The sequence below is a fragment of the Xiphophorus hellerii genome, chromosome 5 (genome assembly GCF_003331165.1).
Source record: "Xiphophorus hellerii strain 12219 chromosome 5, Xiphophorus_hellerii-4.1, whole genome shotgun sequence".
NCBI classification, from domain to species: Eukaryota; Metazoa; Chordata; class Actinopteri; order Cyprinodontiformes; family Poeciliidae; genus Xiphophorus; species Xiphophorus hellerii.
The window spans coordinates 16025646-16043374 of NC_045676.1; the positions used below are offsets into that span (position 1 = coordinate 16025646).

Below are 17729 nucleotides of genomic sequence, written 5' to 3' on the forward strand. Positions count from 1 at the left end.
TTTTAGGGAGAAATAGTGTATTTATTCATATTGTATTTACATGATCTAAAAACATAATTTAAAATAGAGCTAATTCATTTTTACATGGCGTGCTGAGCGCTATGCAAACTGAACGTGTTTGCGTGCGTGTGACCTATAAAGTTGAAGTAATGGTGATCGAGTCCCTGCACCGGCGACAAGTATCCTCCGTGCTGCTGCGTGTGCGCAGAGAGCGGCACCGCAGGATAGGAAATGCCCTGACTGCGTCCGGAGCCGTGCCATGAGAAGTGTCCTGTTGCGCTCTGCTGGTACACTGAGTCCGAGGGGCTGTGGCTCTGGTGCTCCGGGGAGGAGTGCAGGTGGCCAAGATAGTCGGGTGGGTCAGACATCGAGCCCACGGAGCCGAACACGGGGTCGGTGACCGCGCGAGACTTGGACTGTAAAAAGGCGAGGATCCGCGCGTACTTGATGTCTTTGGTCTCAGCTCTGTCTTCCGTGGTCAGGTAGTGCACCAGGTTCTTCATACACTCGTGGTATCCATAGTGGAAGTAGTTTGCGAATTCAGCCAGCAGCTCGCCTGGAGCAAAACAAAAAGTGGGGGAAAATCTTTACCCTCCTGACCAATCTGCGTAAAGCTGAGCAGAAGATACCCTGGTACTGCTGGATATAAGCGATGCAAGATGTTCACCTACCTTTTTCTCTCCCACGGGGAAAATCCGCGGAGTGCAGAGCTCGTAGGTACTGAACAGTCATCTCCAAGATTTCAGCTTTTTCCAGTTTTCCAGAGTTCTACAAGAAATAAATATTAAGACATGTAAAGTCTTACAAAAGCCTCAGTAGAAATTGAGTCTAATTTTAAATTATGTCACCCTCCAACTTTTTTCTTTACAAATTTCAAGAAATAAAATGATAACTAATCATACATTCATAAACTACCTGCTTAGCCAGCGCCATCGGTACGGTTTTTCCCAGTTCGTTCAGGCAACGGTTAATGCGGTCCCGTCTTCTTTTCTCAATAACTTTGTGGGAAATTGGAGTTCTCTGTAAAAAATGAAATAATTTTTAAAATACAGAAAAACAAGATTAGCATACACGTTAAGCTTTTTAAATAATCAGCAGAATAAACTCTACCATAAAAAAATAAGGTTGGAAACTTTTAAAGAATAATCCGGGCCGTGCGCTTTGGCGCGCAGAGGCGGGCACTGCTCCACAGATAAAAATCATCTTATCATATTGGGTATGATAGAAATATGTCACGTACACATATCCATTTGGAAGGCAGTTTTTACAAAAAAATATACTTGAAAAGTTTAGAAATATTTTATCTACATAATTAGTGCGCCAAAGTTTACCCAGAATGCTCGCACCAAGTTGGTTCACCTCATAACTTTGATGGAGATGATATCGCCTCAAACAGCGACTCTACTTCATATACAGTGCATGAAATTTCTTTCGTAGGATAAAACATCCAGAACACGAGTCATAAATAGTACAAGTATCATGTTAGTCCCCAAAATGTGGAGCGCACAAGAAGCGCGTACCTTCCTGTCCTTCATCTTTGATGCCATGGACGAATATCAGAGGAAAAGTCCAAGAAATTAGTTCAGCTGTAAATTAGAGAGGTGTGAAAGTCTGCTGGCAGATGAAAAAGAGTGAAATTTCAGGGGAAGCTGTCCCCTTATAAAGGGACCATCCTAGGGGACTCCGGCATTCACGGCGTAAATTATTCCATGGGATTAAAGAGCTATGCGTTCGGGTAAATGTGTGCGTTTAGGATCAGTTAAAGAAATTGAAAAAAACGTTACAAATCTGAAACAGGCAGGGGGGTTAACCTGTTTTGTTAATCCACGTGGCTCTTCAAAGGACACGTGATTATGTTTGGAATATTATTTGCATAGTAACAACCCAGGCGGGAAATAAGAACCGGTATCGGCCTGATCCGGTGGGGCGCACTGTGCGCACTCAAAACAAAGCGGCAAGCAAAAGAAAAAGAGGGGAGAAAAAAAAACTTTCTGTTCCAACTCGCGTTTCTCACACGATCGCCTGTTTACAAATCCCAGCAAGCGATCTTAACTCCCATCCAAGCCCCGGTCAGAGTTTTAAGGCCTGTCCAGTACCATTAGAGTAATTAAGTAAGCCTTTAATAGGCTGTTCCGCCGAGTTCAGGGGAGATCTTTTGGAGACGGAGTCCCCCCCGTTTGTTCCCGCCGGTTCTCACACGACTTGCTGACACGTCCATCTTTTATGAGAGATGGCAAGCTTTTTGTTTACGCCTCTTTATTTTTCGCAGGACTCCTCGGCAGGTGTGTGATTAGCGCTGGCACACGAGCGTCGTCTGCGTCGAGGCCCGGCGTCTCCAGCAGCCTCTGGCACACGAGGGTTACCCACCACTGGAGACTCTTTGGAGAGGCTCAATTTGTATCCTATTATCCTATAAGAAAATGTCTATTCAGTGGAATGAATAGTTTCATTGGCCTAAATTTTAATAATGCAGTGAAAGAAAGGGAGAAATAAAGAAGAATGCAGCTGGTGCGAGCGCGCATTATTCCCCGTCACCTGCGAGATGCGTAGCCTGGAGACCCCTATTCATTTGCCTAATTTCGGTCAACTTAACAAACTTTGGGAGAAATTATACTGCCATTGTTGCGAAGGGTGAAGCTTTCTGATCGAATTAACAGCACGTTTTGATCCGGTAAATGTCATTAGAAAGAAAGAAACAATCGCGTTTAGAGGGGCCTGAGTAATGCGCCAAGTGGAGACGCCAGAGCGCAAAAACAGCACAAAGGCTGCTGGTAAATGCCACAGGGGGACTTTTGTACCCTCACATTGCTCAAGTTTTTTTCCCCCCCAAACAAAGGGCATTATTTTATACTTGAATACATTTCATACAACAATTGGCTGTTTCTTCTTCTTCAAACATATTTTCACAGCAAGGTCCACAACAGGTTTATTGTGTGCGCAGAGATTCCAACCGCTCTCATGCGCAACAACAGTTTTTCTACTTATTCTCGTTTTTGTGTGTGTGTGTGTTTGTGTGTCTGAGAGCGTTTTAATCGGGAAACTTTCGACATGCTAGATGTATATTTGATCCTGTTGGCGAATTAGGGGAAAGCAAAAGCTCACAAGACATCTGAGGCTTTTGGAAAGTTTTGGGAGCACCATGGAGAGAGCCTGTCGCGAGAGAGAGGGACGGGGGCAGAAAATCCAATTACTCCAGTGTGGAGTTTTTAACACTTGTCTTATGTGTTTGTGCTTTAAGATGTAAAGAGACTTGTGGGTTGTTGCTTTTGTTAAGGACTAAATTAAACACTGAATGTTTTAAGCGTCGGACTTGGTTACACTGCGTGTTGCGTCACAGCGGAGCTAAACCGGGCCTGGATTTTTTCTCTCTCGTGCTATTCCCACTATAATGTGATATTTCCATTTTTTTGTTCTAATTATCCACTAAACATTTAATGAAAATCTGATTAGATGAATGAAACAGAATATATTTTTCCTTATTCTTTGTCTGTTTAATATTAGACTTTAGTTGCGTCTTTCTCTGTTTGTTTAGGGGGTTTCAGCTGACTCATAAAGTGTGGTGGATGGCGACTACGTTTTATCAATGTTTTAACTTCAGAAAACAAATATTCCCCTTTGACTAAGTTAGTCTGCACATATAGCACTGAGCAGACGACGAGGAAATATAGTTTTGCGCATTCAGGATGAGCATCTAAACTGGAAATTCATCCTTTTCAGTGAAAAGCACTAAAAAAGATTTTCCTTCATGCTAAGCATCAAAAATATGTCTGGAGAACCTTTTTTATATCATTATCATTGTTCTTAATGTTCTTAATACTGTTGTATTTTAAAGTATTTGCTCTCCGTTTTATGATAGTGACACTGAGTATATCGAATAATCAATCTGCTGCTTTTAACTGCAGGTTATCCTGGGAGCAAAGACCGATCTCAACGCTAAAGTTAAACCACAGGAACTTTGCTCTGTTAGATTTAATTTTAAAGACAACTTGAGAGCAAAAGTGTAAAGTTTTGCTCTCAAGTCTCAAACACAGACTTCTATTAAAGATGGATTTTGATTTACGTGATGCACATTTGTACCCATCTATAGAAAGTTAAGTGAACAAATATTTCCATTGTAGGCATTAAAATGTGATTAATGCTTTTATAACTAAAGAACTGGAATTTATTTGTTTGTTTGATTTTCCCATTAGAAGTAAATATTCCCGTATGTCAAGTTGATGAACTTCTAATGTTTATGTAATTGCCAAAAACTTTCTGCTATTTTATTTTACTTCATTCACTATCTCAGTTTATGATCTTCAAACATTCAAACACTAAATCACAAACAAGTCTACAGTCCTGCAGCCTTTCAGCGCAGCAGCGGCGCTCGCTGCTGTGGCCCCTTGTGTTGTCAGGCGCTGCGCTCTGACCCGTGGTGACCACCGCTGAGGGTCAGGCGGAGGGTGGCGCACCAGACCAAAGGATTGAGTTGAGACTCAATCCTTTGGTCTGGTGCGCCACCCTCCGCCTGAACCGCGATAGTTCACACGGTCCCCACTGAGTCTGTTCAAGCCTCTGAAAAAGACTTGTCCCTGAAAACAACGCTCAGAGCTGAGACCCGAGAGAAGCATCTGTTAGGTGTTTTATCAAAAAACACGAAATAAAATTAATGTCATTGTAACTTCGGTTGGATAAAAAAATATATATATTTAGCTGTTCTAAAATAGGCAAGCAGCTGCTCTGTTCAAGCTTTTCCACAATTTATCATTTTCAACATTCCTCTTCATAATAATAGTTAACACTATAAACCATATAAATTCTTAAAGATCACTTGTAATCAGAGCAGCTCAGTTTTTTATTTAGTTTTTTTATTTTTAGGAACAAGGGCTCCCTCTTGTGGTGTTTTGGGAACTACAAAGGCTGTGACGTTTGATCAAAGAAAAATAATCGTTAGTTTATTATGTGAAAACTTAATACACTTTAACTACTTTTATTATGGAGGAAACCAGCCCCGCCAGGGGTGATTGAGAGGGTAGCATGTTTTTTTTCTCTCCCCCATCCCTGGTGTTTCTATCTCAAGTTTGGGTCTATCAGTGTTGGGCGCCTCTATTATCACCTGCTAGTTCCACCGCTCCGCACTAGATGTCCTCAGAGAGCGGGATGGATCCGAGCTTCCCGAACCTCCTCTGCACATCTGCAAGTATTTTCCCTTCATCAGCTGGAGCATAAGAAGAGCCGGCGACCGATCCTCCGACGCCAGAGTGTCCGCTTATGTGGTATTCTCCAACGCCGGGTTCCTGTCCGATCGTGTGGTCCGTCCTCTGGTTCGGAGAGTCTCCTGGCAGATCCTAGCCCCGCTGTCTACCTCCTTCGCTCTCCACGCTGCCACTCCCTAGCCTACGGCTCCCCGACATTCCCATCGTCTCCCTAGTGCACTTCCCCTACCGCTTTGAGCATCCGTACTCTCACAGAGCTAAGCCCGTTGTAAAGTAAAGTACTGCCTTTAACTCCTGATGGTGTTTCTGCATATGGGTTAGAGAGATTCCCAAAACCATGACAATCAGAGGCAGGAGCTTGAGGATTTACCTAAACTGAGTCAGATCTTTCTCCAGGGATCTGTTGAAGCCATTTTACTGCCTCGAGTGCAGTAAAATGTACAGTGAATCTGGATTTTTTTTAAATTTTCTTTTATGTTTTATTGATAATATAAAATCAAGAAATCCCATTAACATAATTATTGCCATTAACCACTAACTGAGCAGACTTCACACATTCTTCTTTGCAGAACCTCTCAGCTCCTCTGGGTGGGAGGTGTCTGTGCAGCAGTTTTCAGTTCTCTCCAGAGATGTTCCATCAAATCCAAGTCTGGACTCATGGCCTGGTCCCTCCAGGACATTCACAGAGTGGTTCTGAAGCATCTTCTTTAAGATCTTGGCCATGTGCGTTGGGTTGTTGTCCTGCTGAAGAAAGAAGCATCGCCCCATTCTGAAGTCAAGAGTACTCTGGAGCAGGTTTTCACCCAGGATGTATAAAAACATCCAGATAGCATGAAGCTGCCACCAGTATGCTTCGTATTGGCCTTTATATTTGATGAGCTTTATATCAAAGAGTTCGATCTTTGTCTCGTCAGATCATGGAATCTTGTTGCTTATGATCTGAGAGTCCTTCAGGCACTTTGATTAAGAAGAGACTTTTGTCTGGCCACTCTATCATACAGGAACGTTTGATGGATTGTTGCAGAGATGGCGGTCCTTGTGGACGGTTCTCCTCTCTCCTCCTCCATAGAGAAACGCTGGAGCTCTGACAGAGTGACCACTGGGTTCTTGTTCACCTCATAAATGTGATTTCTTGGTTTTCTATTTTTAATACATTTGCAAAAATCTCAAAAACTTTTTTCCATATTGTCATAATGGGATATTTGTGTGATGAACACTTCATCATCTTGCCATCACAAAAAACCTGTCTGCTTGCCCCTCTTTCTTCCTTCCCACACATCAACTATGAACTTCTCCCTTGCTTCCTGACCAGTCCCACCCACTTAAAAACAACATGGTGAAGCAATAATAAGTGGAATTCTCTCTTCCCATAATGTTATGCTCAGTCTGTATAAATTGTAATGTTAAGAAATTAAAGTCTGTGATTTTTATTTGTAGTCACCTCTGACTAATTGCTTTATTTCTAAAGATGCAGAAACTAGCAGTCAATCCACTTCAGTAAAGCTGGTTCTGCAGTGACCCCTTAGCAGACAGATGATGTGGATGCTGCTGACACTCTGTTATCAAGTTAAGCTGGGACAGTCAAGCATGGTGCACAGACACAAACATACTAATGCTCACTACTTCATATTTTGACATTTCCCATCATTATTATGGAGCTTTGTCCTCAGTTGGTTCAAAACATAGCTGACTGAAAGCCTGCAGTGGAACTAAAATATGTTTCACTGAGACTGTAGAGGCATTCTGACTTTAGCAGATACAGTTATATGTGCCACATATTTTGGAAATGTGTGCAGCCATCGCTATCACGACCCTTTGGCCAATGGGTGAACGCCTCTCAGTATTTTGGTAAAGCAACATGTGACTCCGCCTGTTATTGGCTGAGAGCAGCAGTAGGGAAACTAAAACACAGGCTTCCGCCGCTGCCGCTCGCGCTCCCGCTGCTGTTGTTGCTTCTTCTTGAAGGATCTCAATAAAGTCTGCATCTGCTCACAGGTTAGTTCATTGGGCTTTAAAAAAAACAAACACACACACAGGCGTATACCAGCCTGTGGATGAGATATGAGATCAAGATGGCGATTTTGCGCCTCATAAAGCAAGATGCGAGCATTTAAAACGTTGATGTTATTGTTGTCTTCATTAGAAGTGAGCCACGTTTTGTTTCCTTTTTTGACGCATCTTCATTTCCGTTTTTCTTCACATTACCTCCTTGTTCATGTGATTAAAACACAAAACGCGTTAGTTTCTGTTATATGCGTGAAGAACCTGCGTGCGCGTAAAGGGGGGTTATGAAATGAAAAATAAATATGGATGGACACGTAGCATCATGGATGATTTGGTACACAATGATCCACTCTGACTGCAAACTTTGCTGGGTTTTTCTTTTTCTTTGTGGACCTGTTTCCCACTGACTTTGTTGCATACATGCCGTCCATCTGTTTGCTGTTAGTTTATTACTTGATACTGGGAGTGTGTCAGAAGAACAATGAAACCTTTATCTTTCAATTCATGCTCTGGCATCCCGCCACTTCGATCATATCTGTGTGTGTGTGGGTGCGTGTGTGGGTGTCTGTGTGTGTGTGTGTGGGGGGGGGGGGGGGGGGGGATGCTTGAGCAGTTAAACATGACGTCCTCGCATGAGGAAGTAACTTTGGTGTTACTAACAGAGGAGCTGTGGCTGCACCAGTTTTTTAACCTGTCTATATCAAATATTATTATGAGATGCCAGAAAAAAATCTTTATATACAAATCTCCGATTACTGTTTAAGTTAGGTACTTTATTTTGAAATAAAAACTGGAATTGTGTAGCGATATTTTATTTATAACTGTAGGCTACAATGGCAAAATATATGTTTTTGTTCTTTTACTTTGTTTGGCCATTTCAAATAGTATCAGAGGCTATTCTATTCTTGACTATTTTATCTACCTTTTTTTAAGCTGTGAATAATAACATAAGGAACAATTATTTGCAACAATGTGATGGTAAATATCTGAAATGTGAGTTTCCCATTGATACTCTTATTCTTATTCAGATGTCTATTATATTCACAGACGCACCCCAAATGCGGCTAGGTTGAAAATAGGTTATTTTCTAGTCCTTTGTAAGCTATGGACAGGTGTGGCTCTGTTGACTTAATACAACCTGTTTTGGTTATGGGTTTGATGCTGCATACAAAGTTAAGTTTTCAAACCAAAAGAAGGTTTAAAGTTACAACTCTCTAACCTCACAATGTCCAATAATACTTTGATTGAAAAACTGTTGCAGCTGAATATCAAAATACATACTCTGTGCAAATATTTTCATAAAATTTTTGAATTTGTTAAAATATTGCCTGGCTGTATTGACTTTGTGATCAATTCTTTGGTCAAAAACTAAATGTTGAATGCAATTATCTCTAGCTAACAACTTAGCAGGTAAAGCACTAATTACTAATAGAATCAACGTCCATAACACAACTCACTGACTTTAATACTATTGTAGAGTGTCGTTTTAGTGTCTTTTCATTGCATTGTGTGGAAGTACATTGATGTCTGATCTGGTTGTTGCTTTGTTCAAAATGGCAGTCTTTGAGGAATGTTGAAGCTCCTTTAAGGTTTTTCTCTTACCAAACCGAGTTGCAGGTTTTGAAGTCTAAACGTTTCTGGCATCAGCATCTTTACTTATGAGCTTGAAAAGTCTAAATGAATTTCATGTTTCACTTAACTGAAAGGAAGCTGGCGCAAGCAATGTTCAGTTTTCAGGGTCATTGTTGCATTTCATGGTGAATACAGTTGCCAAGCAACCAGTGGAAATCCACCAACAGGGGTGTGTTTAGACATAAATTCAGGGGCCCATGCCCATCCCTTCTAACAAATCCCATGTTTCTTGACTGAAAGAGCTACAAAGAGACCTCCCCAATTTATTATTATTATTATTTTTATTTTTATTTTTTTTGCAGCAGAATAATCTGATTTTCAACTAATCTTAGCTTTATAGAAATATGGTGCTTTTGCTGTTGCAGAAATTATAATTAGTGTTGAATTATTTTCATTTTGTCCTTCGGAGTAAATAAACAACAAACAATTATCGTTTTAACTGTCACATGACAGAGCAATGTAGTTTAACCATAAATATGTAACATCCGGAATAGAAAATGTTCATAATATTTCACACCTGAATATATTTCCTGACAAATTGTTTAGTTAGTGTTGTTTGAACTATGCTGGCCTGCATTATCAGGCCTGACCATGGTTTGAAACCTTCTTTGTGCTGCCAGAAATCCAATTTGAAGGCATCCTTGAAGCACACAAAGACACACAGAAAGTCAATATCGTGAGATTTCTACCACAGAAAAACTCAAGAAGTAATGATATTACAGCAAAACCCTGTACAAGAAGCAAAATTAAGGAATACATAATTGTATATTTTTGTGTTCTGCTGCTTGGAAGACCTTTACTTTAGTTTGCAAATGCCAAATACAAGTTAATTTAATGTTTTCTTTTTTATTTAGGTTCTGTGTTAATGGTTGTATTCTATAAACATGCAGAAAACATAGGCAGTTAAGCCCAAAATTATTCATACCCATTGCAGATTTAGATTTAAAACCTATTTAATTCAATCAACAATTTTGTTGCTGACACCAATGAGACAGACCTCTTACAGAGGATAATAAAACAGTGTAAAAGATTAAGTTTGAAAAGAAACACATGCATGTGTTTTTATTGACATTTTAATTAAAACGAATTAATATCCTTAGCAATAATTAATGGAAACATCTTGATAGGCATTACATTAGCCAGGTACTTATTATTGTTCACCAGTTTTTTGCATATTTTCACTGCTATGTTGGCAATTTATCTTTGCTGATGAGCTCCAAGTGTTTGAGGTTAGAAGGCCTCCTAACCATCATCCCGATCTTTAACATCTTTAACTCCCTCCACAGATTCGCCAACTGTTAGATTCAAGTTGAGACTCTTTATTTATTTATTTATTTATTTATTTATTTATTTATTTATTTATTTATTTATTTATTTATTTATTTATTTATTTCGAACAGACTTTAAAACAAAGAGAAAATAAAATAAAATGGAATGAAACAAACTTAAGAAATAAAATATGAAACAAATTATTATGCCCATGTGACATGCAAAATTTTCTGTTCGAAAAGGAGCAGGTAGAAGATACATCTTATAATGTCCTGCCCCTTTCCTACTTGTCAATGTATTTACAATGAACTGTCATAACATCAAAAAGAAAATGTTTCCATTTTTCATCATGTATAACTATACAAAATTATTTTAAGTACTATTTATATCATCAATTACATTATAGCCTATTGGATATTAAACATCTTATACAGCATATTTTGAAATGAGCTCTGCTTTAATCAGCTTTTTAAATTGGTTTACATTTGTAATTTGTTTTAACTCATCATTCAATCATTATGAACAAGTACAAAAAAATTATATTACTTCCTGTCAGGAGAAACAATCTGCTATGTCTAATGCATTTTATTAGACAAAATGTGGAAAGATTCCTGTGGCATAAAAAAAAATTATACAATACACTGTAAAGCAATACAATTTTTGCAGAAATCCTTCTGAGTGTCCTCAGCTGGTTTTAGACAGATTCAGGCAGACAAGGTGCAGACACTGCAGGCATTTTAAAGCAAACTTCCCTCTACAGGAATCTGCGGAATGCAGACTGAGTGAGTTGTCCTTTTTTTCTTCTTTTTAATTCATCACGCAGTGCAGTTTTTCACATCCGTGGTAAACAGAGAGACAGTAAAGTGACCGTGGAGAAGTCACATGTTTTCCCTTTGAGCACAGGAGCAGATTTCTTTATGGCAAACAGAGGGAGAGATTGTGGCTCTGCAACCCTGTCATTACGCTGTTCTCGGTCATTTGAGAATACCGGCATGACTCTGTCTGTTGTGGGACTTAGAGCAGGCTAAAGGAGCTGATGTTTACAACACAATCAGCTTGAATGTGTGACCTTCACAGCAGGAAATTAAGATCACATTTTAAGACTGATTGTCATCGTTCCCACAACTTTTAACTCTTAACTACAATAAGTTGAAAAAAACCCTTGTGAGAGCAGAAATTACATTTGCAGGATAAACAAATCTGATCTGCATGGTTATTGAGTGAAACGACCTACTTGGAAGTCCTAAAGAACTGTTTTCTTGTTTGTTTTTTTCAATGCTTAACTTAATGTCATCTCAGGTTCTGAAAGTTGACTTGGGTGCCCAGATCAGAGATACTTTTCTGAGGTAACGCAGACACCTTTTTAACTGATTACACTGTAAAAATTATATCTAAGCACATAACATAGTTTGTACTGGTAAATTCTGCTGTTTTGCAATAAAATTAAAGCTTTCTTGAAGCTTCCTTCCTTTTTTTTCAACATTTATTTGAAACAATGTGTTGAACCTTAAGTCTCATTCAGTCAATTATAATTTTCCCACCAAAAAGTTTTCATTTTCACCTGGTAGATCTTGGGCATGCTTTGCTTACCAGATTACATTTTTAGCTTCCAACCAGTCGATCACCAACCGGGGCATAAAGGCAGCCGATTCCACAGTGCATCTCAAAAAGCAAGCGCTCCCTCTGTTCATCTGTCATCAGTTCTGAAAAAAGAAACAGTTTAAATATGTTTGAGTATGTGTGTTACGACGGGTCAATGAGCCATTGCAGAAGACATGGAGACAGACTTCAAAAATAGTAGTAATAGGTACGTCATAGCCAGATCTACAAATCTGACTGATGGAATAACATTTAGTAGCTAGTTGCTTTGAAAAACCCCTCAGGCTGTTGGTGCTGACATTGTTAAAAAATGTGTTTTTATTACAGAACCAATTAATGTTGTAAAAGCACCAGAAGTTGAGGAGTGGGCCTAAGTAGCTGCTTTCACTCTCTATGCTAAACTAACTGGCTGATTTGCTCCAGCTTCACACTAATGCTTAAGAATATTGGTTATCAAATGTGACCCTCAGACCGGACAGTGTAATCAGTGTGATGGTACTCTCTTTGATTTGCATTAAGAATAGTGTGTGTCCTGACTCTTTGCTGGTTGGAAACTCTTGGCAGACATGCGACCTTTGCTCTACTTCACTAACCCCTCCTCCACTCTTCCCGCTCTATACATTTCCATGCTGTGCCTCATGTGACCAGCAGTGTGAGGTTTCATCATTGGGGGCAGGACCTGCACTACTCAGCGTGGTCGCCTTGTCCAACGTCAGCCTTTGGTTCCTAAAACTGGGGCTGAAAGTGATTGGTTGTAGGGTGGACACGAGTCAGGAAGTGCAGAAAAGATGTCACACTGCGGCCACATGAGCTTTACCAGCCATCTGACAGCCACACAGTGACAAGCAGCGTGCCTCTCTGTGTGACTTGTTGCAAGGTGTCAGCTGTCCTGCCATTTTCAGACAACCCCTGTTCACTCACCTTTAGAAAACAAGCTAAACTGGTCTGGCTTTGTCTTGAAACATTAGCTTGTAAATGTAGATGGAAAGAGATTTATATATGATTAAATCAATTTGATCTTTTTGATGGAATGTTCCCTATGGGTCAGGGTGTAGTGGTTGTGAATTAATCACTGAGCCAACGGGTGCACCTTTAGTTTCAGTAGTGTCCCTACTGAACCACAGTGTAAAGACCTTAGATGCTTGTTGCAAAAAGAGGTGGAGAAGTCATCGGTTAACATTGGTGCTCAAGATGAGCTACAGTTTGCTTCCAATTTTCTCCATTTTTGTCATGTTTCACACTGGAATTTCAAGTGATAAACACAATGGTGTGCATATTTGAGAAGTCAGAAAATAAAATATCTGAATCTGCTTTAAATAGCACTGTATCTTAACTGTGTTATGTTTATTTCTTACCATAATGTGATTCTTTAAAAAAAAGTAATGTTATTGTATCAAATAAAGCTGCAGCTGATATTTTTCAGGATTTGTTTTGTTACTTCTGAAACTATCAGCTCTAAGGGAGGTTTCATTGGTTTCAAAAATAGCTACAGCAAATTTACAGCCCTGATTCAAACATGGCGACACTTTTGCTGTTGGATTTCGATTTAAAGACAAATTACCTGAGATTAAGAGCATCTTACCTCTAATATGTCAATCAGATATTTTAGTGTGACTTCCCGTAAAGTACAAATATTTCGCTTCTTTGCGGGAAGTCAAATATTGTAGAGGAAATCAAGTGTGTCTGACCAGCACTGTCTTATATTACTCTAACTTTCTGGCTGCGTCTGGAGTGGCTCTTGTATTAACAGCGAAGCTACAATGTGCCTTCGAGCTGCTGGAGGGAGCTGCCAGCCTGTCTTCATGTTCTATGTCAAATGACCTTTCTGCCCTCCCCAGTTCCCCCCCACCCCTCTGATACCAGTGTCTTGTGCTGGAGTGTGGTGTGACTTGTGAACTTGCTCTGCTATTGGCTTGTGAGTCTTCCAGGCCAAGTATGGAGAGAGGAGGTGGGTGGGGTGGTTTTCTAGGGCTACCTTTCACCTCCAACAACTGTTAGCACATATAATCTGCAGGAGGCAGTCTCTGAAGGGGGTCTGTTGCTTGTATTTTCATTTAACATCTTTCCTACAAATTTTTTCTTCTCATCTCACTTGAAAACGATAAAATGATAAAATGAAATTGTTTAGGTTTATGTTAAATTGTTAAATTCTTAAAGAGCAGAATTTTTGTTATCATGTCTTACCGCGATTCCCACACTTTTTGCCCAAAAAGTTTTTAAATAGATAACAGAAAATGTTGAAAAATCCCATCTTTCAGTTTTTTAGTGGGTGAAAAAACATGGTTTTAAATCACTGATGCCACCCCTAGTAGAACCACAAACAGTTTTTTACAATTTAGTAAAATACGTCTTGTGGTCTAACTGTATTATTAGTACTATTATGTGATATAGTGATCTATTCTTACTTGCTCTTCAAAATGAGAAATACATCTGCCTTTTTTAAGGAAGGCAGATGTATGGCAAAGTTCATAATTTAGTGAATACTATAAAATTATATAGTTACTCCTTAAAATTTGTCCATTGAACTAAAAAATAAAAGTTTATAACAACATAAAAAACCTGCATAAAGACTCATATTTTTTAAAACCATACCCCTTTAACACTGCTGTCAATAAATGTGGTGTCTTTCAAACATGACTGACATTTCTTGATCTGTAAGTTCTGACATCAAACTATTGATCACATATGTAAAAAAAAATGTAGTTTATCATATAATATTGTTTTTATCAATATGACCCACCAAAGTATGCTACCTAACATATTAATGTAACACAATAAATGGACTCCTGTTCAGTTTTTCTGCATTTCCTGATATTCATCTGCTTTCTGTCTTTGCTTTTTCTCCTAGAAAATATCTGAATCAAAATAGTTTTTTCTATAAAAACCCAAAAATTTACTTTTTAACAAAGCTTCACATGGCTAATCTGAAGATAAAGTAAAAAAAAAAAAGTTTGTTATACCTCCTCTATAAAAAACTGAAATGTCCAGACTAGAGTCAATGTTAAAAAACAGAAACAGAATATGGAGACAAAAAGTAGAAGCTATTTGGGGGATCAGTCAAAAAAAAGGCTTAAGGAGTAAAAATATAAAAACATGTATTGCTGTTAACTCCTTGCAGAGAAACATTGGGAGTGCAACAATCTGGTTACATGCTGCCTGTGACATACCAGTGGTAGCTGCCAAGAGCTGTTAGTTTAATTGGACTGATGGCTTTTTGTTTCCACTGTGGGATGTAACTATTTCCATGCCAGAGCTTGTTGGTTGTAAGGATAGTTGCTGTGGAGGTTTTTACTGCAATGCTCACTGGGGTTTACTGTCGTTCCCTGATGATGCATCAAACATTTTTTTCTGAGATTTAGCTGAAACAATGCTTTCTGAAGTAATTAATTGGCAATTAGTCAGACTGTCAGCTCTGGTAGCCAGCCTGTGGAAAGCACCTAACATGCTGCTCTGGGCTTGTTATCTGGCACTCCATTAGTTTCCACATTATGACTTTTTGTCTTTTATGAAACTGAAAATATCTCTCCGACATCCAAATTTAGTCTTTTTTTATAAGTGAGGGAAAAATGTATTAACTGTCTTCCAGCCAGCTGGCCAGCAGTGTGCAGCAGCAGGCAGGAAGGGAGACACTCATCCCTTTAGCACCTTCTCTGACTTCTTATTAAAAGAGATTCAAACTGCAGGAAAAGTTTGGCGAATAATTTAAGGTATTTTGAAACTTCAACTTTTTAAAGGCTCCAACCTTCAGTTTCAACAACCAGCCCATGCCTAGCTAGCACCACCTTAAGGTAGACACTTAGGATAATTGTCTTTGTTGAACTACTTTCAGGTGTTTCGGTTTCCTCCAACATGAAAACTACACACAGTGCCCAAATAATGCCTCATGTTTGTTTCACACTCCAAAACATCTGTGGAAACAAGTCTTTAAATCACTGTGGACAGCTTCACCTTTGTTCTCGCTCTGTAAAATTACAACAAATTTAAACCAACAACCAAAATTTTGGACGGTGTTCTAATTTTTGGATTAAATTTGTGCTGAGTAGGACGAAAATCTGACTGCACATCTGTTGTGTTTGAGGTGAACAAAAGGGGAATCCAATCTGTGGGTTTGCTTCAACCTTCCAGCTGCGTGACTCTGCAACAAGCAGCTTGCTACGTCTCACGCGTCTGTGTTTCTGTTTGAGTAGGGGCGTGTTTCTGCTATTCATAGTTGTGAGAACTTCAGAGGTCTATTAGAGGACAGCGCGAGTCCTTCTAATAGCAACTGCAGCCACTGCCAGGCCTTTCAGATAACAGGACCTCTTCACTCTGAAACAGCCTCGACCCTTCTTCGTTTACGCTCTGTGAGTACAAACATGAATTAAATGTCAGCGTGTCGATAATCTGCGCAGCGCCGTCTGATAATCTGTTATAGTGAATTTCAATTCACATGAGTTGACTTAGTAATATGATCGTACATTAGGCTAAAAAGTAGCAGGTGTGGGATTAAGAAAAACATTCATTAGTCCTTTTATTTCTTCTGTCTTTGACAAGCTAAACCATCTTCAATGGCTTACTCATCTGTTTTGTAGTCAGTAGATAAATTTTTATTGATATTTATGTTTTACTTGTTTCAGCATTAACTCTTTAATCTAACTTTTGTTTGGCATCTGCTTTAAAGTACTTTGCTCCAGTTGGCACTAGTCTCAGTTGTCATGAGCTTCAGGGTAATAATAGAAGTAGGTGAGAAGTCAATTGTTACCTCTATGACTTCATTTACCTTCACTGCAGAGGTCAGGTCAGTTGACCTGAATGTCCTCAGAGGTTTATAGCAAAAGTAACTTATTAGAAATATGCATGAGCTGATTGAAGAGTGAATTACTTTAAAAATCTGAGACGGTTCTTTAAGATTTATTACCAACCATATTATTTCTGCTTCAAGCTACAGAGCTATCGAGCTGTCTGATTACAAGTCCAAAAAGCTGCTACTGTTCTGCTACGTCTGATTTTAATATTTCCTTTTTAGCTCTTCTGCAGAACATTAGAGGGACCTTATTATTATTTAAAGGAAGTTTCAGCCCAGTGACTTCATCTCAGAAATATTCCAAGCAGAAAGCTTTTATCCCCTCTTGAAGCAAGTGGTTGAACGTCTGTGGTTGTTTCCTTATATCTCCGTGGAGGCTTGTGACCAGAAAACGTGTGTGGAGTCGGATTTCCTTCCTACGCACAGCTGTTGAACAAGAGAGCACATCCTTCCTTTTGAACGCAACAATTGAGAAGGATCAGTGTGAATGAGAGGACTTTAGATGAAGTTTAAAAAAGTGAAAGATGCTGATTATTTGTTTTAAGATTAAGATGTTAGAACACATAACGTCACACATAAAGTATGAATTCATCATTGGAATAATGGCGCTACAATGCATATATATGTGCATCAGAGCATAGACCTAATCTTTTATTCAAACATGTTTATTCATTTAAAAAAAATGCTATAATGCACACCCAAATTGTCCAATTCTGATCCGACCGACACATTGCTGGGTCACAGGAGCATTCTAGCAGAAATGGCTCAATATTCAGACCTCAAATACTTTAGTGCATGATTTCTGTAAAAAGGGAGGACACAGCAAAAGTTTGCATCATTGGATGTTCATGTGATGAGGTGTTTCTGAAAGCCCAAGAGCACAATGTTGAATGATCACTGAGTGATAAACACGGTTCTCTGTGGATTTATACCCGAAGCTTAATTTTATTCTGTTCTGTTCTTTTGTGTCTCCTGGTTCTTGTTTTTCCATCAACATGTCAGGATTAGATGTGCATGTCATAAACAGAAACACAAACTTAATAAATGACTCAAACATCAGTAGTTTTAAGGGATTTAGATTGTAGCACCTTGACCTACATCAAAGCACCAAAAGAACACAATAGACGTCACATCAGCTAAAATGCAATATTTCACGTAGCCTAGATAAAAGGAAAGTACTCCCTATTTTAACTCAAGCCTTCGTCAGGATGTTTCTAAGAGAATTATTTTTGTATTTGGCAGCAATA

The 17729-nt window shown here is 39.1% G+C and overlaps 2 protein-coding genes across 6 annotated transcripts in view; one reads left to right on the forward strand and one right to left on the reverse strand.

Annotated features, from left to right (window-relative positions):
* helt (helt bHLH transcription factor) lies at nucleotides 1-11968 on the reverse strand. 3 transcript variants are annotated; one of them, XM_032562773.1, is made up of 4 exons: nucleotides 11691-11968; nucleotides 916-1020; nucleotides 672-768; nucleotides 1-556 (listed from the first exon to the last, which is right to left on the reverse strand). In XM_032562773.1, the coding sequence occupies exons 2-4, from the start codon at nucleotides 931-933 to the stop codon at nucleotides 81-83; spliced, it is 591 nt and encodes a 196-aa protein (XP_032418664.1). In that variant the 5' UTR covers nucleotides 934-1020; nucleotides 11691-11968; the 3' UTR covers nucleotides 1-80. The 3 variants fall into 3 exon arrangements, with proteins under 3 accessions (XP_032418664.1, XP_032418663.1, XP_032418661.1); XM_032562772.1 differs by lacking the exon at nucleotides 11691-11968 and adding an exon at nucleotides 5096-5573; XM_032562770.1 differs by lacking the exon at nucleotides 11691-11968 and adding an exon at nucleotides 1521-1957.
* acsl1a (acyl-CoA synthetase long chain family member 1a) overlaps nucleotides 7066-17729 on the forward strand; it is a 22444-nt gene continuing 11780 nt past the window's right edge. For 2 of the 3 annotated variants that reach the window (XM_032562766.1, XM_032562764.1), the window contains exon 1: nucleotides 7066-7190. The gene's annotated coding sequence lies outside the window, so the exon portion shown is untranslated. Of the gene's footprint in view, nucleotides 7191-15923; nucleotides 16043-17729 lie in introns of those variants that run through there. The other variant, XM_032562765.1, reaches the window with a different exon arrangement.

What these genes read in the sequence shown, in the direction of transcription:
- helt (XM_032562770.1), bottom strand. Translation starts at nt 1,547, where the DNA reads ATGGCATCAAAGATGAAGGACAGGAAG. An exon ending in CAAAGATGAAGGACAGGAAG is followed by an intron (nt 1,021 to 1,520) that starts GTACGCGCTTCT and finishes CATTTTTTACAG; the next exon opens with AGAACTCCAATTTCCCACAA. An exon ending in TCCCCGTGGGAGAGAAAAAG is followed by an intron (nt 557 to 671) that starts GTAGGTGAACAT and finishes GTTTTGCTCCAG; the next exon opens with GCGAGCTGCTGGCTGAATTC.